Raw genomic sequence first — 23,508 nt, forward strand, 5'->3', positions numbered from 1 at the left:
AAGAAGTCTACGATAATGAATGTTTATCCCGCACACAAGTTTTTTTTTTTTTGAGTGGTTTAGACGGTTTAAAGAAGGGCGTGAAACGACCTAAGACAATCGGCGCCCAAGATGGCCCTCAACATCAAAAACGGACGAAAACATTGAACAAATTGGTAAATTAATTCGAGCTGGTCGTTGTCTAAACATCTGAGGGCTTGCTGAAATGACATTTTCAAGTGCATCAAACGTCGTACTTACACATCGAACTTCAATGAAACTGTATTTAACTTTATTTTACAATCGTTCTATCTTTATGTATTATCCGCAAAAACTGTAAAATTGTGAAAAACCTACATTTTTAAAAGATTTACTAGCAAATTGCAGCTCTCTCCCATAAGAACCAATCGTCGGCTTACTTCTAAAACCTTGTAAGTCCATATTTTCCCAGTTTTATATTCCGGATGTGTTTGGTGTATTTTTTCATTTTTTCATAGTGCATATGCTGATAAAACCTCGTAAGTAAACTCTATGTAGGTACTTAGTCTCTTTTCTATTTACAAATTATAAAACCTCGTATCTTTGTCAGTCGAAACCGTGCTACAAAAGCTCGTAAGTTCTCCTGTAAAATACACTGAAATGGAGTTACGAGGTTTTAGAAGTAAGCCGACGCAATGCTTTTACAGCTTCGTTTTCGCTTTTTCCCATCAAACTGTCAAAACTCAAAACAGTTTTCTATCTCTCTCGCTCGGTTTGTAGTTCCCCAATCTGCCATCGAAAGCAGTACATGGCGCTGAAAGCAGGGCGATAGTCTATCTCTAGGTCGTTGGCTGCTTCGATTGGTGTATAGCTTCCACGTCAAAGGTTGGTACGGGTTGGTATCCTGACACTAGAAAACAGGTTGGCGAACATGATTTCGCAGTACGCCATATTTGTTTCGTAAAATTAATTGTGTCGTCTGACATTTACGTAGGATAAAGGCGTATCATTTTGCTGTGTGATTATTGTTTGATAAAAATGAACAGGTTATTTGGTCGAGGCAAACCAAAAGAACCACCACCACCAATAACTGACTGTATTGCAAGTGTAAGTAGCTCCTTTACATTATTTATTCATTTGAAGTAATTATTTTTGGGTTGTGTGAAAACTTATTATTTTGTGTATGCATAGGTTGACAGTAGAGCTGATTCAATAGAAAAGAAAATAGCTCGACTCGATGCAGAACTTAAAAAGCACAAGGACCAGTTGAAAAAAATGAGAGAAGGGCCGGCCAAAAATGCTGTGAAACAGAAAGCACTAAGGTTGTTGAAGCAAAGAAAAATGTAAGTACTTCATTTATTGATGTTCATTTTACGTAATTGTACTTCATCATAACCTGTGATAACTGCCAGGGTAATTTCAAAGATTTTTGGCTTTTTTCTTTGAGAAGGAGAAAAAATTACATAAATTGTATTGTTGGTAATGTTGAGGGAAATTGTGGGGTGAAGCCATTAACAAGGATAAGAAAACTTGTAGTGGGTTGTGTCGGGACACATGGCCGTTGGTTTAACATGTAACGTCTTATGTCAGCGAGTTGCTATTAGTGTAATGGATTGAAATGAAAATGAGACACTGACTGCGTACTAAAACTTTTAATACAAAACAAGACACTGAATGGTGCTATCGTCACTCGATATGTCCATTGGTACAGGTGCTTTTGGAGTCGGCATTGTTCACAGTGTGCCATGACTGCTTTGCGACGCTCCCGAAACAGTTTCGCTTTGCTTAGCACCGGACAATGGGTTACTTGTGCATGGTGCATAGCCTCCTCTTTCCAATGATATAGTGATTTATATTTTAGGTTGGCTCTTGCATGGGCTGACGTACTGTATTTTAATACTTTTTTTATAGGCTTACTTTACATTTTTGCATGTATATATTGTCCAAAATACACTATTTTTGCTTAAATCAATTGATTTAAATAAACTCTATACACACACACACACGAATCACTGCACTATCGCATCTTGAGTAAATAATGACACCGCACTTATGTCTGTAAGATTAATAGTAAGGAATTATTAAGGTAAGATGATATAGACCTTTTCGTGTACAAATTTCTGTTCTGATACCCATATGTTTCAGAGTGATTTTAATGATAGTTCTGGTTAAAAAAAATTTTGGTAATTGCAGCAAGTATCTTCTTTTAGGCTGATGTCACTGTTTGAAACTTGTAGTGCAGTGAGCTACGCGTACTGTTTATGAGGCCCCTGTTATTCAGGCAAGCATATTGGTGCACGTTGGCACGTTATGTGCAGGTAAACCATTAAATGCTTATTTGGAAATTAACCTGTCTTTATAGTTGCAATCATGGAAACACTCGTTAGATTATGTACAAAACTATTTTCATCATTAATAAAATACCACACTTCAAACAAGTAGTACCATCACTTAGAATGGCACTTATACTGGCGATAATTATATCTACGTGAATACACTTAACCTATAAAATATTTTTCAAATAATTGACATTTCACAAACTTGTTCTCATGTCTCAAAATAATCACTACAGAGGTTAGTATAAAAATGTTAAAAAGATTTGGGAAGTGTTTTTTTTTTTAATAATAAGCTTAAAAAATCAACTTCATTACGAATGATTCTTTCCCTTAGCAAACCACATGCTAAATTATATGTAATCAACCAATTCAATATGATGATTTTTGCTTCCATTCCACTATGTTGATAAAAGTACTTCTTAAAATTATAAATAATACATAACTGCATCCATAGTAGTATATACTATTGTAAAAATTTAAATTAATTCTAATGCAAGTAACCTAAAATAACCTTTCTTTATTGTTGCAATTACATACACAGCTGAAAAGCAATAAATTAAGCCTATTCATAAATAAAAATATACCACATTTGGTGCAAATGGTACCAAAACAAAAACACACACATTAAACATGGCATTAATGACGAGCTGAAGTTAGTTCTATCCGGCTGTCCGAAATAGAGAGCTGGGGACAACAACAGCCTAAGTCAATCCACGCAACTATGGTGATTTCCGGCCGGGTTTTTATATTTTTACCACAAAATGTACAAAGATAACGATAGAGCAGGTAAGTAGCGACTTTCATACATGTGTGTACTATCAATAAAATTTTTAACTAGAGTGTAAACCATTGTACAGGTTGCACCAGGGGGTCTAATAGCCTCAAATGTGTGATTTTCATGGTCTCTGTCACAAACATTAAAAAAAAAGGTAAATATTTACAATCGCGGTAGATGCCAAAAAAAATGCTAAAAATCCGAAAATACTTTTATTCTATGCTCTTTCACTTCCTCTTTACATTAAAACTGGCGGAGATGAGAAATTCCAAATACTTTAGGAGATATCGAATTTTTAGATTTTCATCACAATACCTGTGAATTCAGGCGGCCACCATTGTTTCTTGTTTACGAGACGAGTATGATTTTTTTCCGCGTAGGTGAACCGACCATTGTTGCTTGTTTACGTTTATGATTTTTTATTTTCGCGACGTAGGTAGAACGACTACATCATTTTCTACTAATGGCAAAGGAATGTACCCGCCTCTAACGTATCTGAGTTTTTAACATTTCAAATTTTAATGTTTTATTTGTTGCGCAAGTAATAAGTAAAAAAATTACGTGAGTTCCTACCGTTCATCCTTTGTCCCGGTTTGTTAGGTCAGGTCAGCTACATTATAAATACTTTAAAACTAAACAACCATTAAAATTAATTTATATTATTTTTAATGTCTGCTTAGTTTGAAAGTATTAATAATGTAACTGACCTGACCTAATCGACCATTTTAATTAATTAGGCATTCACGAATGGTAAATCAAGACGCACATAAAGTTCTGCCATTCCCGATTACACCCGAACCATTTACCTTCGGCCAACCTCGGTTTTATTTATTAATATTTATATTTATCTGTTTATTTTAATGTAGCTATACTAACCTAACTAACCGTCCATAGTGTTTTAAAGTGTTTTAATGTAGCTAACCTAACATAACTATAATAAAAGTATTTTCAGATTTTAATAGATACTCCTAAACAAGCAACAATGTAGTCGTTCACCTACGTCGCGGAAAAAAAAATCATACTCGTCTCGTAAACAAGAAACAATGGTGGCCGCCTGAATTCACAGGTATTGTGATGAAAATTTAAAAATTCGATATCTCCTAAAGTATTTGGAATTTCTTACCTCCGCCGGTTGTTTTGAAAAGAGGAAGTGAAAGGGCACAGAATAAAAGTATTTTCAGATTTTTAGCATTTTTTTTTGGCATCTACCGCGATTGTAAATATTTACCAAAAAAAAAACTAATTTAATTCCAATTGCAAAATACACTAAACCTGTCTATGATTTTATTAATATGGTCAGCTTAGTGATTGTCATACGCTACCTAACTAAATAAAGATAGGTATAGGTATAGGTAGTACCTAGTCAATAAGTGGGATTTTTTCTCCCAGTAACGTTTGACGTAAAAACCACCCATAGCATATATTTTAATTATTTTAAAGCATTGTAGATGTTGAAAAACAGCTAGTAATATTGTTACGATTTTACCACGGGTTCGTAAAGGATAGCCCAATTATAGATTTTATTTCACACAGTTTTATTGATGCCACTACTTATGTCACTTACAAAAATATTCTAAAATGGCAAATAATTAATTACACTTAAAGAAAGGTCTATTCTCCAGTCACTCGTTCCACACACCTCACTGGGCCGCACCTCTGGCGCAACTCTCGCCGCAGCACCCCTCGTGGGTCTCCGCTGCGGGACTCCATCGCCACACTCCGCCGCCGCCGACGCACTTCCCCTTCGCTGAGGACCCACTCGACTCCTCGCTCGCAACTTCGCTCGGGACACCGTCGCGCCCGCGACTCTATCGCCCGGAAACTCCGCCGCGGGAAAACTCCCGACTCCACTGAACTCACTCCCTGCCCTGGAACCTTCGTCCAAGTACTTCGCCACTCTGCCGCACCCGCGGCACTATCGCCCGGAAACTCCGCCGCGGGAGAACTCCCGACTGAACATTCCGAACTCCACTCAGACTGACTCGAAAGTCGGCCCCACCTACTTATATAGCCCTTGGGTTCCCGTCCAGAACAATCGGGCATGTCTCCGAGATATCGCGCGACCTTCGCCGTCAAAATGCCCAGAAACGCGTCGTGAGTCCTGTCGAAGGACGCGGCGGCTGCTCAAAGAACGCTGATAAACGCAACAAGCATCGGGTTCCCACAAAACGCGCCGATAAACATGTCTGACTCATTTTATACCGCAGTGCAGCCTCTCTTAAGTAACTCGATCTGAGGCAGGTGCGCGCTGCATAGGTCGGGATGTCGCGAGATAGTATGGCACGAGATACCAGGGAGAGGATGCGGGTGGAAGGTGGCGCAGACAGGCCGAACGAGCGCGGCGACACCAAGCACTGCAGCCAAGCGCGATAGTAACATTGCCCACTCCTTAAACCTGTTCGTCCCGAACAGGTAATGCATCTCCTCCTGGAGGTCCCGATGCTACTCGAAGTTTAGGCCTCCTGCCTTTCCTCCATCGCGGGCTGTACAGTCTTACCACATAACCCTCTCTCGCAGTAGATGTAGCTTCTCTTGTCACCCGGCGACACTTCTGCATCGCAGATGCCCCATGTTGTTAAGCCAGCTGCCCGAGACGGGCCGACCGTGGCCTTGGACGGACCCGATACTCTTGAGTGCATTGCTTATTGCCTTCCAACAGTTTCCTTGTTTCTTCCCTTTTCCTCTCAATTTCTTCTCTCGCAGCTACTTGTTCGTACAGAATTTCTTCCCGGCTCTTCTTCGTCTCTTCTCGGTTACTCGTACCATCTTGTTCTTCTGAGTCTCGCATGAACTGCACTTAGTTTCTCCACGTACCCTCTTCATAACTCTTGTGTTCTCATTTTCTCTTCTCGGTCTTTCTTCCCCTGTTCTTGGTGCTTCTTCACCTTTTCTTGGTCTTCCTGTGTCTCTTCTTGGTCTTTCTTCGTTTCTTCTTTGCACTTCTATATCTCTTCTTGACTCATGTACATCTCTTCTCGGCTTTTCTTCAGCTCTTCTTGGCATTTTCCTCTCTCTCTTTCGTTTATCTTCATTTCTTCTTGTTCAATGTTCTTCACTTTGTAACTCATATTTACTACTTTTGTGCTGTTCTTCAGCTCTTCTTTCATCTTCATGTCCTGGCTGTTCTCCTCTCCTTGGCTAATTTTCTCATGACTGTTTTTCTCATCACTGTCCTTTGCTTCACTGTTCTTCTCTTCGCTGTTCTTCTCTTTGTTGTTCTTCTCTTTGTTGTTCAGTTCTTCTCTTTGCTGTTCTTTTTTTTTTCGCTGTTCTTATATTCGCTGTTCTCTTCTTGGCTGGTCTCCTCTTGGCTGGTCTTCTCTTAACTGTTATTCTCTTGGCCAGTCTTCTGTTCGCTGTTCTTCTCTTCGCTGTTTTTCTCTTGGCCATTCTTCTCTTGGCCATTCTTCTCTTGGCTGTTCTCTTCTAGGCTTATCTTAACTTCGGTCTTAATTTGATTCTTCATGTCTTCCTGATCATGCTTCTTTTCATTCTGACCCTTCTTCATTTCCTCTGGGCTATTATTCAACTCACTCTTCTTTTCTTCATGATCGTTCTTACTCTCCCTTTCTCTCTTCATTTCTTCCGTAAAGCTCTTAATACTGGCTAACATTTCTTTGTCATAGTTCCTCCAAATATCTCTTATTTCTTCCAGGGCAACCCTTATCTCCCTGTATTACTCGACAGTAAACCCTTCAGCAGCCATCTCTCTAAATAATTTACTAATTAAACCACCTAAATAATTATTTATTTCTATTACCGCTATTATTTTAAATAACCTAGCCAAACCTTCTAATTTAACTAACCATAACTCTATTACATTCAAAACTAACACTGACTACAGTATACTCAAACTAACTCTAGAATACATTGATGCACGTTAACGAAATATATTACAAGAATAAGGATATCTGCAGTTCCTTAAAGAACGAATAGTAAACAAGTTTTATGATTTTCAAGCACACAGATCTAAAACTCTTATCATTTACGTTAACGCTCTTAAGTATGATATTAATTCTTATGAACATAATTATTAAACTTTACTAAACGAAGCGAGGGAGTGACTGCTAAGTTGAAGTCCTCAATGTTCAAAATTCTTCTTGTATCTCCATTTACATGTTAGTTTATTTATAACTGAAAAACACGTAGTTCTGACTGTTGAATCCGGGAGTTACTGTTATTTGTCGAATCAAAGAAAATGTCTCTTCTGGGTGGTTTTAAGCTCAAACACCGTCATCTCCAAACCATGCCACCATCAATGCTAGCCCCTCTTCTGAATTTATAAGTATTGATTCCACTGGTATCGCTGTCTTAACGCTGTTGCTCTTAGCTGGGCAAACAGTTTTATTTAGAAGTGTCTTACCAAGTGGTTTGAGGCGAGATTTCTGACGGTGTAGCAGTCACGGGCAGCAGCTCCTTGCCTCGGTCGTCGTCTCGGAGCTCTCTCTCTCTCTCTCTCCCAGGGCCTTATATACTCTGGAACTCGAGGTAAAAAACATCGGAGATTGTTCTGGACCTACATGACCAAACACGCCGCACACCCGTCCAACGACGTTCGCCGAGCATTTCCGAGCGGTACCGATGCTTTCCGCGCAGGGCGCGACAACTGGTGTTGAACATTTTGCATCCAGCGTGCGGTTAGGGTGTCATCAATGTACGTATGCCGAGCATATGTAACAGTTAGTTGAATATTATTAACCATGCCTGGGGCTACCTTTGTTATGTACATTAATATTGTACATTTCCTAACAATGGCAGCAATGACAAAATGTCTGTTGAGATGTTGGTATCTTTTTCGTGTTGTATGTGAAAGTAATTAAAATAAATATGGATTAATACAATAATCTTTATTATTTACCTGACAAATTTATAAACATATACATTATATTTTCATTTAATTCTCTTGTAAATGTAAAATTCTGAATTGGCTGGATGAATAGTAACTGTAATTTTTCATTTGTTAAACAATTAAAAATTGTAAAATTACATTGTGTCACATTATACGATACTTTCAAAAAACACTTCCCTGCTGTAGGTAGTTACCTTCATTGCATATACTCAAGCATTAAAATGATCTGAAGAATAAAACTACCAAGCAAATGCAAAAATGACAAAATACAGATATATGTCCTGTGAAAAAAATTCAAGATTTGGATAAGTAAAACCAAGTTTTTTCTTTATAAGCAATAGCATGCCATTAAATAACAATCTTTTACAGTCTTTAAATGTTTATATTTCATTAGTGAAGATAAATTACCTACTTTATTTGTGTACAGAACTTCAAAAACCTTTTATTCATAATTAACAGTTTTCTTTCAAATGCAAGTCTTAATAACTTTCAATATGAAGATCGAATTAGATGAATTTTACAGCACATTGCTTTTACACACAAGCAATTCATCTTACGCAAAAAATTGCCCCCACTTGACTGCAGAGTTTCTTAAATGCAACTACAATAAATATTTTACACACTTTCAGAACCCAGGCACATTGAACACTCAAGGTATTACATATTTATTTACACTTTTCCTCCGTTTAGTTTCATTCCAAAGATTAATAACTCATGTTCTACAAGTCTTTTTTAAATACTACCATTATGTATTTAGTTGTATACAATAGTAATTTATGAGTTATGAGTAAAGTATTCATTAAGAATTGTTTAACAATTCCTATTGACATTTGATATATTCAGTACAAAAATCCTTCATTAAACATCATCCAATTTGAACAATATTGTCAGTCATCATTAGCAAAGTGGGTTAAAAAAATGTTTGTTGCAGAGACCATGAAAATCACACATTTGAGGCTATTAGAGCCCTTGGTTCAACCTGTACGATGGTTCACACTCTAGTTTTAATTTTTATTGGTAGTAAGCACATGTATGAAGGTCACTATGTACCTGCTCTATTGATATCCTCGCACATTTTGTTGTAAAAATAAAAAAAACTTTGCCGGAAACTATTGTAGTTGCGTGGAATGTCTTAGGCTGTTGTTGTCTCGAGCTCAGTTGGATGGAGCCGGCAGATAGAGCTAACTTCAGCTCAGTCATTAATAATGTAGTTTACGTACATGTGAATACAGCACTTTAACTGTAAAACTTTAGCAGGTAATAAAAATTTGACATTCTTGCACTTCTTTCTCAATAAAACCACCTCAATGTTTAGTAGAACTGAGATATGACACATTTGGAATGTCAGTGGTTTATTTATTTAGTGATAATAAATAAAATTTTGTTGAATTTATTGGGATGAATGCATTTTGTTTATTTTCTCTGCAGATTTTTCTATAACTACAGCTATGCAATGATCATCAGTGCATACTGTCCTTGAAAAAAAAATTTCTTTTTGTATTTATTTTTTAAATAATAGATTATATTCTGTAATTACAAACTTTTTCCTTAAGATTACACACTATCAACTATATCAGGAACAATTTATCACAAACTGAAACCACCAAAATAACCAAAAGAATTTATTTAGTTTATATCCATTATAGCCAGGTTGTTTTGCTTTTTGTGTGTTATTTGTGTACTTATCACTGTAACTATCCATGTGTAAATTTTTGATCATTTGTAGCCCAGCCTTAAGTTAAACAAAATAATGTGTGCGTTATTGTGTGGAAGTTTAGAATGTACAGGCTGCCAACTTATCATTTACTGGTGAATTTCAGAATTTTCTCTTATATGACATGAGCAGTCACAGGTGAATAACAAGGAAGTTCTAGTTTTCACAAAGTTTATTAGGATAATGGAAACCTGTGATTGTATGTGCTCTATGTAAAGTCATGCAAAGGGATGCACATTGAAGGAATTACTGGGGCGTGTTTTTTACTCTCATATCCACACAACTTCATGTTTTTAGCTGTCACTCTTTACTTCATGCTGTGGTTCCTTTTCTATGCTGAAGAATTTAATCAGTTAGTAAAAACTTATTTAAATTTTGTTACAAAACTGCTGGCCAACAAGTTTCATTAGGCTGACCTCTTGTATGGTGCAAGTTTATTTTTAATTTTCATTACTGGAAAGATAATTTTTTATGTCCTCTATGCTAATTCATCTTCTTCAAAGTTAACAACTATTGAATCATTTTACTCCAATGCCAAAAATACGCTGTAAGACTTACTTTCATTTGTATGTGGTAATGTAACAAACTTTTAATATCAATTTTTTTTTTGCTGGGCTGAAGTTAGATCTATCCGCCGGTTCTAACCAGCTGCCCGGGACACAGAGCTTTGGACAACAACAGCCTAAGTCATTCCACACAAATACAGCAATTTCCAGCCAAGTATTTATATTTTTTACAAAAAGAGTGTGAGGATAACAATAAAGCAGGTATGTAGCGACCTTCATACATGTGACTACTATCAACAAAAGTTAAAACTAGGGTGCAAATGATTGTACATGTTGTACCAGAGGCTCTAATAGCCTCATATGTGATTTTCATGGTGTCTGTCATATAAATTTAATTTTTTAAAGACACTGCGAACTTTATAAAACATAGCAGGTACATAGCGACCTTTATACATGTTTTTATTATCAATAAAACTTAAAACCAGATTGCGAACCATCGTACAGGTTGCACCTAAGTGTCTAATAGAATCAGATGTGTGATTTTCATGGTCTCTTGTCACAAAAATTAAACTAGTTTTAAATTTTATAGATTGTACCCATGTTTAAGGTTGCTATGTACCTGCTCTATTGTAGAAAGTTCGCAAAGTGGGTTAAAAATAATAAGTTTTGTGACAGAATCCATGAAAGTCACACATTTGAGTCTTTTAGAGCCCTTGGTTTAACCTGTACGACGGTTCGCACTCTAGTTTTAATTTTTGTTGATAGTCACATGTATGAAGGTCATTATGTACCTGCTATATTGTAGAAAGTTCGCAAAGTGCATTTTAAATAATAAGTTTTGTGACAGACCATGAAAGTCACACATTTGAGTCTTTTAGAGCCTCTGGTGCAACCTGTATGGTGGTTCACACTCTGGTTTTACATTTTATTGATAGTACACACATGTATGAAGGCTGCTCTTTACCTGCTCTATCGTTATCCTCTCACAAGTTTTGTAAAAATATAAAAACTTGGCTGGAAAATACCTTAGTTGCATGGAATGACTTAGGCGGTTGTTGTCCCAAGCTCTGGTCCCAGGCGGCCGGATAGAGCCTGCGGATAGAGCTAACTTCAGCTCAGTTCGTTTTTTCGTATCTCAGACTGCATACATGTGACAAAATTGACGAAAAAAGTAACAAAACTGAAAGATGAGTCACAAAATTGATGAATAAATCCAGAATTAAAATCAACTGTGCTGAAGCCTTTAACTAACGCACATTTTTTTAAAGCTTTATTTCAGTTTATGGCACATTTAAATCATTCGGAAATTATGTCTGAGAAGGATTTAGCTTTATAACATTTATTTAGCCTAATATACATTTCATATGTTAATTTTTCTTATTCTATATACAAATTGAGGAAATAATTCCATATTACGTATCCAAGTTTATTCACTAATCCTGGTGACATAATCATTTATATATTGATCCTGTGTTACATGGTAATTTAGTATCGAAAGATGCTGGCCTAAAAAAATCTCATTTTGTAATACAAATGTAGTGGAAATATTTCATTTGTATTTAACTAATGATTATAATTCATTGTTACATCACAAGTTATGTCCAGGAGATTATGACATGCTAATTTAAAACAGCAAGCATAACGTGTTCAAGATCATGCCATCAGGATCAAGGGATAAACTTGGATATATTTGATACGGAACTTTTACCAAAATTGACCGTGTGATTTAGAAAAGTTGTAAGAATATTTCATTTAAAAGGTCCTCATAAAATACTTTAATTGGTTCACCAGGAATTCTTTAATTCCTGTGTCATGACAAGTGTCCAACTCATGAAATCTTAATGATAAGTTTGGCAATTTTAATTGACTTAGCCACTCTGGCAATCTGGGACTGCCTTGTAATCAGGTAAATGTTGTTCAAGTTTACTCGTGTTCCGATAGCTGTCTGAGAAACCACTGAGTAACATAACTTAAGAGAGTCAAATAGGTTGTTATGTGCAACCATACTGCGTGTTGCGAGGCCTGCAAACTGACGGGAAACTTAAACGTTGCTTGCCCTGACCCGCAGTCCACGTGAACATCGAAGACTGTAGCAGGTCGCACTCGACCCAGGCACTAGGCTAGTGTGTGTCACAAGGAGTTTAATGTATTTAACTACACATACATAGACAACGTTAGGAAATGTAATTAGTGAATGAGCAAAACTTCATTTAACACCCATTAAATGATTGTTATTCGTAACATTTAAAGATATGTACAGCCAAGGGTGTACAAAGTCTGCAGCCCAATGGTTTTGTGTGTGGGGTTAACCTACTCAAGTTATCTCACTAGGCAGACATATATGAATGCATTAATAAGAAGAATTTATGATTATAAATTTTTTTTACATAAAACATGGATAGTATTGGCATTATAATTAGTATGTTTATCGTCCTTATTTCACAATGAGGGGGCCCATGTGTAAAACTGACTGTACTGAGCCATTCAGTGCGTGTTTTAATTATGTACTTATGACCCTGCTTTTTAACGATAACATACAACTGTGAACCTAATCAGTTATCTTTTTTTTCATCCACAGGGGTCTATCTGTGGTTTTAAATTCACACACAGGGCTCTGCAGATAAGTACTAAAAATAACCAATTAATTGCCAATCCGTCATACTGCCGCCCGGGGCATTTAGCGGGGGCGAGGCTAGAAACAAGTTTCTGCGGCTCTTTCCATGGTTCGTACCCTTTTGTGCAATCAGAAATCAAGGAGTTTTTAAGGACCTATTTACTTCAACACTTCGCCACTATCAAGGGGTAGAAAACCATCTGTAATATCACATAAACCTCAAGAAAATTAAGACGTCGAATAGTTAATGCACAAAAAATAATTTCCTTGATTAGTTCAAGTTTTGTACATAAGACCCCATTGTCCAAAATTATCCAGAAATACATGTGGTTAACTGGGTAGCAATCCTGATGGCTGCCCTGGGTACAGACTTCAAGTGTTCCAAAACAGTTCAGTTATCTTTAGGGCTAAACCATTTTTCTGTGTAATGAGCTGAAGTCATCTTAGAAAAACATAGTATACCAGGTAGTTCAATTTTAGTTAGTATGTTTGGTATTATTATTTTTTTTTCTTTTCATATTTTTAGATATAGATAAGATTCCTTTGCTTTCCATTAGATGTAAAGTTTCCCATAGGCAAATCATAAATGATCCCTTTAACTTAAATCAAAATGTACTGAATATTCATCTTCGTTTGCATTGAAATAATCTGACTAGATTGTAATTTTTTTTTTACACAAAATAACCATTCCACAATAGTTTGCACATACAGCCGTTTTCTTTACCATATTCCTTAAAATTACGATATACATGCATACTAGCTGAAGTACCCAGCATTAGCTGGACTTTACACATCATAATATAAAGAACATCATTACAGAGTTTCAAGTCTGCAGGACGTACACTTGAAAAATGGAAAATTTTGATTTTAAAGTCCCACCGGTTGTGCAATCTCGATGCATCAAAGCTACGCATCAGCAAAACCGGGACTCCAATCTGCAGCTTCATTTTGTGGGACAACAGGTGACCTCTAGGCAAAACGTGACGGACACACCAAACAATAGCGCGTTAAAAATAAAAGGCAAAGCCGTCTATTGACAAAGTTCTAAAATAAACTGTTATTAGCACCTTTAGTTCGCTAGTAGCCGCAAGCTTCACTAAGCCAAGGAGAAGGAATATGAAGTCACCAGACCTAAATACATAACAGTTTTGCGGACACAGAGAAATAATACAAACTCACTGTTTGTGTGACTCCCTTGAGGATGGGATTTCATAAAAATGTGTGCCACTTTCCGGCCCATAAACTATGTGCAAAATATCATGTGGAACAGTTGCTGTGTGAAAGGACAGACAAACACACTTTCACATTTATAATATTGGTAGGGATATGTGCAGGTACATTTACCTGCATTGCTGATACATTTTACTTCCTACAGTGTTTAGAACTTCCTGTCTCACATAAGTATTTCCACTTATGCTTAGCACTATGAATTCAAGAAGGTTAACCCACAAATTTTTTAATTATATTTATTCTGAAATGCACTTTGTGTCAAAGTTGTGCATGCAAGACGGTACAGGTTGAGAACAGGTGTGCTTGCGCAGGTACGAGCAGCAGTCGGACAACCTGCGACAGCAGGCGTTCAACATGGAGCAGGCCAACTACGCCCACCAGACGCTCAAGGACACCCACTCCACCGTGGAGGCCATGCGGAGTGGCGTGAAGGAGATGCAGAAGGAATTCAAGAAGATCAACATCGACGAAATCGACGTAATTTTTGAGCTACAATTTTTTTTTTTTTTAAGTGGAAATTCTTTGCTGAGGGAGCTAACAATTTTCGAGCGTTACGAAAATTCCGATCGCACGAGAAGAATAGTTAGGTACGTGGTGGGGGAACCGGTAGAGGAGGAGAGTGCATCAGCAGGAAAACCACTCCCAACGCATGCACTAGCGGTCGAATGGGAAGAGGGCATGGGGAGGGAGGATAGTTACGTAGCGTAGCATGCTATATGCTAGTTGTAACGGCCAGAAGGGGAGAGGCAGAAATGACGTGGCAGTGATGATACGGAATTCTAGTAACTCTGCTAGTGTTTGGATGTTTTTGGCTGCTGACTGGAGGTGTCTAGCCAATAACCGCTGACCTACCATCATACTTACTATTCTCAATTATTATCTCTTGTTCAATAAAAAAAATTATAATAATTTATCTCTATCCATACCTAATAAGCAAGAAGTTTCACTTCTGTCACGCGTGGACTCCGCACACACACTTGTTTTTATTGTTTTGCAGAACTGTTTTAAACACAGTTCAGAATATGCATGGTTTTTAGTTTCATTGAGATTAGTTTAGCTGGAAATAGAAGAGCAACATGCACAATTTCATTCTCATAGAAATGATTGAGTAGTTGAACATGGATGTTCAAATACTGAGACAAAAGAAAGTTAATTGCATGAGCAATTTATATGTTTGGGTCCACTTCAATTTTAATGGTGCTGTCATCCTAGTGAATTTAGTTGCTTACTAAACGTATTATTTGCACTACAGAAGATTTTGAATGCCAAATGTACTAGAGAAATTAAAATCTGTCAATTATGAATAACATGTGTTGGTATGTTAGAATGATTCTTGCAATAGTAAAGGATTGATTTAAATCATTGTGTTGGATATAATGCTGTATTCTTCGTGGTGGTTGTTTGTCTAGTATAGTGGTTTTGTTGCAACTGTCTCGTCATCAGCTCACTATGTTAATCTGTGCTGTGATATTTTTCCGACTAATTCTTTCCACGGAATTCTTGGTGCAATCTATACAACTAACATTTTACATTGGCTTATTTTGGCTTGTTTTGTGTGTGTTTGTGTGCTTATCTTTCTTCATCCGTTCTTTGAGGTTCCTCTATTTCTTTTTTGAAGTTTACAAATAGTTTTTTTATTTATGTATTTGGTGAAAATATTTCAAAGGGATAAAAAAAGCACATATTTTGATTTAAAAAAAAACACTGTGTACAGGAATTAGAGCTACAGTTATTGCCTTAATTGGTGCACACAATAGTAACTACTGGACAGCAAGTACCTGCTTGCTGGGATTGTATGTAGTGATGCTATGAGTCATGTAGCATGGTGAGACTTGAATCATAGGTTGACTACACAGGTGGCAATATAAAGGACATGTTCCCAGGGTTCATACACATCCTGGAAAACTTGGAATTCCAAAAAAAATTGTTTCCAGTACTGGAAATATCCTGGAATTTGCAAAGAATTGTAAATTGCCCTGGAAATTTTATTGGTATCCTTGAAATTTTAATTAGCACACACTCTGTTACAGTAAAACATCTCATTAAATAACTACAGTTTCATTTAACTGAATTAAATTCTCCGTCCGTGCAACTCTATTGTAAATAAAAAATAATTGATAGCTAACATATGTCGTGAAGTAGACGTTCATCTATAAACTAAAAATTATTAATACACGAACTTGCACTTTAAATGCAGTTCTTTCGGTACATGTCGGTGCACTATCGATAGGCATTACTTATTTTCAAAGAAGTGATGCATTGTTAGTGGAACTCTTTGTCTATGGATTCATGAAATGGTTAAAAAAAAGTCAATATTTTGATAAGCCGTTGCTTGATTAACCGTGAAAATATTTAGGAGCTTTGCACTGTTTTACGCATATTTTCACTGGTAATGTTCTTATGCAGCGTTAATATTGACACCAGATTTTGTTCGTGTGATTTTGTTAAATATGAGTCTCTGCTAGAAAGTGTAGTTTCAGGATAGACTGAGCAGAAGTTAGCTCTATCCTGCCGCCCTGGACAGAGAGCTTGGGACAACAACAGCCTAAGTCATTCCACTCAAATATGCAATTTCCAACCAAGTTTAAATATTTATACAACAGAAATAGCAGTCATAACGTTGATACATAGGTACCTTGACCTAGGCCTCCGATGTGAAGTTTTCATTAAGTATTTCACAAACCGTATATTTTTTTCGGACACTTTGGCCATTGGTGCCCTACCAATTGAGCAGATACATAGGTATCTTCCTACAGGTATAAACTAACAAATAAAAAATAAATTTGAAGGCCTTCAGGGCTTCTGGAAAAACCAGTACAATATTTTGCCTTCAAATTTTTATTGCTCTATCGTTAGCAATGGACAGAGTGGCCGAAAAAAAAAATGTTTGTGATATACTGCATGAAAACACACTTTGGAGACTTTCAGAGCCCCTGGTGCAAGCTGCACTATGGTTCACACTCTAAATTTTTTCTTGATAGTAAATACATGTATAAAGGTCACCATGTAACTGCTCTAACATTATGACTGCTCATTCTCTTGTAAATATATTAAAACTTGGTTGGAAATTGCAGTATTTGCATGAAATGACTTAAGCTGTTGTTGTCCCAAGCTCTCAGTCCCGGGCAGCCAGATAGAGCTAACTTCTGCTCAGTCAGGATAGAACGGTTTTCGGACTCCAAATATAAACAGTGGTCATGAGAGAATGAAACTGATCAAAAAATATTTTCTGTAAACAATGTAAAAAGAATGACATTGCAAATATGGGTGTGTCAGCATTACAGAGTCATGTAAAATCAGGAAAACATGTAAAGATCATTGAAGTATTACATACAACTAAGTCAGTAGGGGATTATTTCAAAATTTCCAATGCATCCGCAGTAAAGGAAAATGCTGTTGCAAGCTCATCTCAAAATTGCATTCATAGTGAGCCCGAGTCTACCTTTCATAAGGTGTCAAAAAAAGAACCGAGTACTTTATCGAATCATGTTCTTGCTGAATCCACACTGAAGAGAGAGATTTTATGTACACTTAATGTTGTAATGAAACATTATCATTCAACTCTTGAAAAGACAACAATATAATTTTTGCTGCTTTGTTCCCAGACAGTCATACCGCAGCAAAATATTGTTGTGCAACAGACAATAGTGCCTATTTGTTGTGTTTTGGTATAGCTCCATACATCAAGGATAGGCTGGTTCGCTGGTTCATTGTGTTCGAAAGTCAGAATTCTTTGTGGTGTGTTTTGATGGATGTGTTAATAAAGTTCTCCAACGAGATCAACTGAATATTATCATCAGATTCTGGGATGTAAGTCTCAGCTAGTGTGCACAAAGTATCTTGGTTCACAGTTTCTTGGACATGCTAGAGGCGATGATGTAAGGAATGCTTTAGAAAAAGGAATGGAAGAGGTAAACTCTATGAATATTGTGATCCCAATAACAAGGATAGCACACTGTTTACAAAGAGTATTAAAACTGGTTTTGAAACAAGAAAACAACTGAATATTTGTGTTACACAAAAGAAAGTCACAGACAAGGATGTTTTAGTGTTCAAATCTGAATGTCGGCAGTTTTGAAAGTATTGGTTAAGAGAGTTCAAGATAAAAATCCATTGAAATATCCTGTAGTGAGATTTTCAAGGTGTCTTGACCCTAGAACTCTACTATGCAATGAAACTGAAAAAATTGAAACATTTTAAAAGTTGCTTCAGCAGATTGAAAATTGAAAACTGATCGGTACAGGTGTGTGTGATGCAGCTTTGCTATATATAGTTCAAGTTGTTCCTCAGAGAAGTATCACCAGATCCTTCACAGTTTACAATCTTTGATAGAAATACTCAAAGGTTAGATTCTTTTTAATTTTTTGTAAATATTTCCTAGACAACAAACAGTATGAAGATTTGTGGAAAGTAGTTTAACTTATTTTGACTCTCATGGCCAAGTATCTGTGGAACGTGGTTTCTCTCTCAACAGAGAAATTTAACAGGAAAAACTCTAGTAGCAATGAGGATTGTGTAGGATGAATTTAAAGATAAAGCAGTAAGTGATGTTATGTTCAGTAAAGAACTGTTTGTAAATGCTAGAAAAACTAAATCATCAAGAATGCGATATCAGCACTACTTGGATGAACAGAAGAAACAAACATCTAGAGAGGAAAGTAGTAGAAAGAGGGCACAACTGTTAAAAACTGTCCAAGAATTGAAGAAGATAAAGCTGCAGATTGTGAAATCGATTCAATGAACAAAAAAGCCGATTCAATGGTATTACTTGCTGAGAAAAAAATTATTTCACTCTTCTTTCAAAGTCCAATGCATAGAAGAAAAAAATCATGTAAAGCCGAAGTCGCAAAGTTAAGTGAAGAGATTGAAAAACTGTCTAAAAACTGTTAACGAAAGGTAATAATTGTTTTGTTGTAATTTAGAATGCTGGAAAAATATTGGAAAACAGCATTTTTATTAGTGTTTCTCTTTGGATTAAGTGCTTGCCATTTTATCGATTTCAACATAGTATCAAAAAAAAATTGTTATATTTTAAAAATCTGTGAAATGCCCTGGAATTGTCCTTGAAATTTTTTTTTCCCATTTTGTGTATGAACCCTGGTTCCATTCAGATGTTTTCTTGTATTAATGTTTCTGGCAATCCAGATTTTTGTGCATGGATCTGACTGATGTTTAACTACATATGGGGTGGCTGTGTTTGTGGTGGTTTTTTTTTATTTTTTATTTCAACGCTTCTTTAATTTGGTGGAAGGTAATTTTTAGAAACGTAATGGCTGCATCAGGTGTTGGTCGTAGCTTCTAGAGCCATTATGCGTGAGGTGGATCCAGACAAGCACGTGCAAGGTCGTAGCCAGGTTGTTGTGAAGGTCCATTGGGTCCGGTGTAACCGTCATATAGTTTTTAATGAGTAAGTAAGTTTTCATTCTAATTGATTTTTTTTTTTTAAAGAAAATTGACTGTCACACTAAAATCTCTAGGAATAACAGACTTTCAGAATTCCAAAGTTTAAGACATAGAATTTTAAGTAGTGATTTTGCTTGAGTAAACGAAACTTACAATTTGTATTTTTTTTATACCTTGTTCTTAAGTCAATTGTTTGATTATTTAAAACATATCATATGCATGTTAATTAATGTCATTAAATACATGAAAGGCATGGCAAGTTTGTATGAAAGAAATGTTTACAATAATACGTGTGCAAACCGGCATTAAATGTAGACTACTTGAAAACACGATTCTTGCAGCTTCTGTGTACGAGCTTTGAATATATATACTGTATAGAAGTCGCGAGTGGATAGGATTTACTCTACGTTTTTCAGGAGCGCATGATGAGCAGCTTGGGAACTTCACCGCTGCAGTGCGCTGCCGTAATGCCCTGTATCGTCTTAGTTGTTATTTACACGTTAGAGCGCAGCACTGTCGCCCGCTGTCATTTCCCCGCACCACCCCACCCATCATTCACTGCAGCTCAAGGTCGTTCAACGGGAGGGGGAAGGGGTGTTTGAAGAGTTCGACACTTGTCCGCTAGGGACCACCACAAGTCGATGCCCTAGAGATGGTGGCGATTGCGGCTGTGAATTAACCAACTACCTCAAAACCGTATTAGAAATTTTAACCTGTGCTGGCGACTTCTATACAGTATATATATTCAAAGGTATAACGGGAGGGACCGGCGCTGCAGGAGTGAAAATTACACAGATTAGCAGAGAGACTTGCTGCACGATACCTGTAATGATCTATCTCGGCCACATGGCGACAATTCTACTGTAGTTTCCTGCATATGATAACGTAACAATATGATTTTATGGTTTTTTTTTTTGTCAATTTTGTATTGAAAATTAAGATGTGTGTTATTAGTATATACATTTTCATACGTTCAATTTATTTCTAAGCGTAGCATCTGTAAAAGATAAATTGGTTGGGTGGATGAACGAAGATGCCCAAGTGGCTGTATGAGGCATGCCGGGCTGGTGTGATGCTCGCAGGACATCCAGGACAACATGGCGGACATGCTGGAGCAGGCGGACGAGGTGCAGGACGCGCTGGGCCGCAGCTACGGCACCACGGACATCGACGAGGATGACCTGGAGGCGGAGCTGGACGCCCTGGGCGACGAGATGGCCGAGCAGCTGGACGACGACAGCTACCTGGACGACGTGGTGCGGGCCCCCAGCGCCCCCGACAAGGAGCCGGGCGCAGACAGCGTCCGCAACAAGGTGCTCGCCCCAGTCCTGCCTTGCTTTGCCTCGCCCCGGGCCACGGCCGAGTCCTCGCGCACGTTCGTCTCTAGTAACTCCTTGTCTGTGAGATCGACAAAATATAAACTACTGTCTCCGTAGTTCGGCATCTGACTTTTACGTGTGTTGGCGTAATGCAGTCAAATGCTCGTCAAGTTTTGAAACGGCTCATAAATCTTAATTTACTGGCCAAGTTAAAGTTTCAAAAGGGTAAAAATTGTATGTTCCATTTAAACTCTAATAGAGGCAAAGGTTTTTATTCGTAAAAAAAAAACACTTACAAAAATGTAGGTCAGCCTGGTTTTGCGAACCAAGAAAAATCCAAATGGACTTTAACACAACAAAGAGCAAAATTAGGTAAATATACTTGAGACCATAAAACGTTAATATAGTTTCTTATGTTAAGTTACCATGTTGTGAATCATCTTTATTTGATATACTGCAGTAAAATCAACTTAGGTATGCACATATTTTTGTCTCAGTCAACAAACAAGAGAAAAATATAAACAGAATAATTGGTTGCAGGATAACCATCCTACAAAGGAAAGAATATGGTGACCATATCAGTGTGTGTTCTATTACTTCTACCTGCAGAATAGCTAAAGGAACACACCCTATGAAAATTTATTTCTCATCTTAGTGTGCTTATGTACACTTCAAAATATTTTCTTTCATAAATGTAACGTAAACTGTAATAATTTTATATTCACTATAATTTTTAATAGATCATTAGCATTAAATTAAAATTCATATATGTCTTTGAATGGAGTCATTTGTGTCAAATGAATAAGTAAAATATAACTATCAATCATACATACCTAGTTATGTTTTCTTTTAAAATTTGATTATTTTATTCAGACTGGCTTCTGTGTATATGTAGAGCTTGGTAGGTGTGAAGGCCTTTGAAGTCAAGGAAAATATTGATAACTTTAACAATGTTTTTCTCATTTTAAATTACAGTTTTCGTAGGTGGTAATTCTGAACAAGGGTGTCTTTTCTAGAAAAAAAATTCCAACAATATTTGTTTTAAACTTCCTAACATGTATTAGATTTTTTTTTTTAAAGAGAGCACTGTGATACATGAAATAGTTTACCAGTACTTCACCTATTTTTAAGAAGTGGTTGGGTTAGCTACATTAAAACGGTGAGAATGTTTATCTAGGTTAGGATAGTTACACTAAAAATCCAGTCAAATTGTTGTTAAGCTATATATAAATACTACATAATTGTAATAAATAGTTAAAATAGCTACCTTTTAAACTTACTAGTATTCATAAGGTAGCTAACCTAAACTGACCAACTGTTCTGACAATTTGACACTATTTCAAAACCGTGAACTACTGGTAAACTACTTGAAGTATCGCAGCACCCTCTTGAAGGACACAAAAACATGTCAGAAAGTTAAAAAAAATAATCATTTTTATTTTTAATGGTTTTCGTTTAGGATTATCTCATTTGCCTTCATAGCCCTCCCAACAAAGTTTTATTAAGTAACTATTCAATTTTAAAACATACAGCGTACAGCATAATCAGGCAATATTAGTGCTCAAATATACTTTTTTTGACATCATGAAATGGACACGCCAAAATCATGTGCACAAACTATAACCTTATTACAGAAAATTTAAACAAACTGAAAATTAATTTGGTACATATTAGTTTTTCTTTTCTTCTGCCACCTTCTGGTTATAAATGAATGCCTCAACTTAAAAAACTTACTATATATTCAAAATAGTAATAGCTTTTGTTATAGGAAAAAATTAATCCGTCTACCACCTGTACCCTGTACTAGATAGTCAAAGATAAGAAGATACATGGTCTTAACACTTTGTTTGGGCTGAAGTACGGGTGGGGCGGGGGAGGGGGGGGGGGGGGAGTAAATTTGAGACATTAAAATATTATCTTTCCATAGTTTGTGTGTCTCATACATTGTTTTGAAACACAAATAGCAGAAGAAACTTTTTTCAGACTGTGTAATCATATACTGTACTTCAAGGAAAAACTAAACGGAGATAATGTTTGTTAAAGGTTTTGTAAAATAGTGGCATATGATTTGTGCTCATATCAGATTAGTATCAAGTTTTAACATAAAAGTGTGTTTATGCTTCTGTAAACAAGTACTTATTGTTTGAAGAGCTGGAACATAAGATAGCCAATTTTTTTTTCTTAAATACCTAAAACCCCTTTCTCCCTATATGAGAAAAGTTTGCAATGAGTGGCTTTGTCATTTGTGTTGCAGGACGGAGTCTTGGTGGATGAATTTGGCCTCCCACAGATACCACACTCGTAACCTCGCCACATCTGTTTACCCTGCATATATTCATGCTTGCATTATTTTGTACTCTGCTTATTGTCCACATCTTGTCATAAGTTTTTTTTTAAGTTGAGCAGTATTTTGTTGTCTCATGTTAATCATAGCTTTTGTTGTGCAAGATGGTTGAAATGCTTGTGAGATTTTATATGCTAATAATGTAATTAATTATATGCAGAAAAATTGTTTTGTAAATATTTGTAACATTTTAAGTTGTAGAGTAATAAAGGTATTGTTGATGAGAAGGTCACTATCATACAAACATAATTTTTTTTGTGTATATAGTGGTATAACAATTTAACCATCAGATTTGTGATGTTAAAATTCTGAAGATTTGTTTGTATCATCTTGGTAATTTTATTGTAACATTCTGAACTTGAACATCAGAGCTATCAGAAATCACTATAGATTTTTTTTTATTAATTAGTAATAATAATATGGCACAAGCAATAATTTCAGTAATTTAGTAAAAAGTTAA

The 23,508-nt window shown here is 36.4% G+C and overlaps 1 protein-coding gene across 1 annotated transcript; it reads left to right on the top strand.

Moving 5' to 3' along the window:
- The first annotated feature begins 836 nt into the window (after window positions 1–836).
- Window positions 837–23,292, top strand: LOC134535034 (charged multivesicular body protein 5). The gene is made up of 5 exons (XM_063373866.1): window positions 837–1,065; window positions 1,150–1,301; window positions 14,294–14,459; window positions 20,468–20,698; window positions 22,959–23,292. Exons 1-5 carry the CDS (start codon window positions 997–999, stop codon window positions 23,007–23,009), a joined length of 669 nt encoding a protein of 222 aa, XP_063229936.1. The 5' UTR covers window positions 837–996; the 3' UTR covers window positions 23,010–23,292.
- Window positions 23,293–23,508: the final 216 nt, after the last annotated feature.

Source organism: Bacillus rossius, chromosome 8 (genome assembly GCF_032445375.1).
Source record: "Bacillus rossius redtenbacheri isolate Brsri chromosome 8, Brsri_v3, whole genome shotgun sequence".
NCBI classification, from domain to species: Eukaryota; Metazoa; Arthropoda; class Insecta; order Phasmatodea; family Bacillidae; genus Bacillus; species Bacillus rossius.

What these genes read in the sequence shown, in the direction of transcription:
- LOC134535034 (XM_063373866.1), top strand. Translation starts at nt 997, where the DNA reads ATGAACAGGTTATTTGGTCGAGGCAAACCAAAAGAACCACCACCACCA. An exon ending in TTGTTGAAGCAAAGAAAAAT is followed by an intron (nt 1,302 to 14,293) that starts GTAAGTACTTCA and finishes GTGCTTGCGCAG; the next exon opens with GTACGAGCAGCAGTCGGACA. An exon ending in CAGACAGCGTCCGCAACAAG is followed by an intron (nt 20,699 to 22,958) that starts GTGCTCGCCCCA and finishes TTTGTGTTGCAG; the next exon opens with GACGGAGTCTTGGTGGATGA.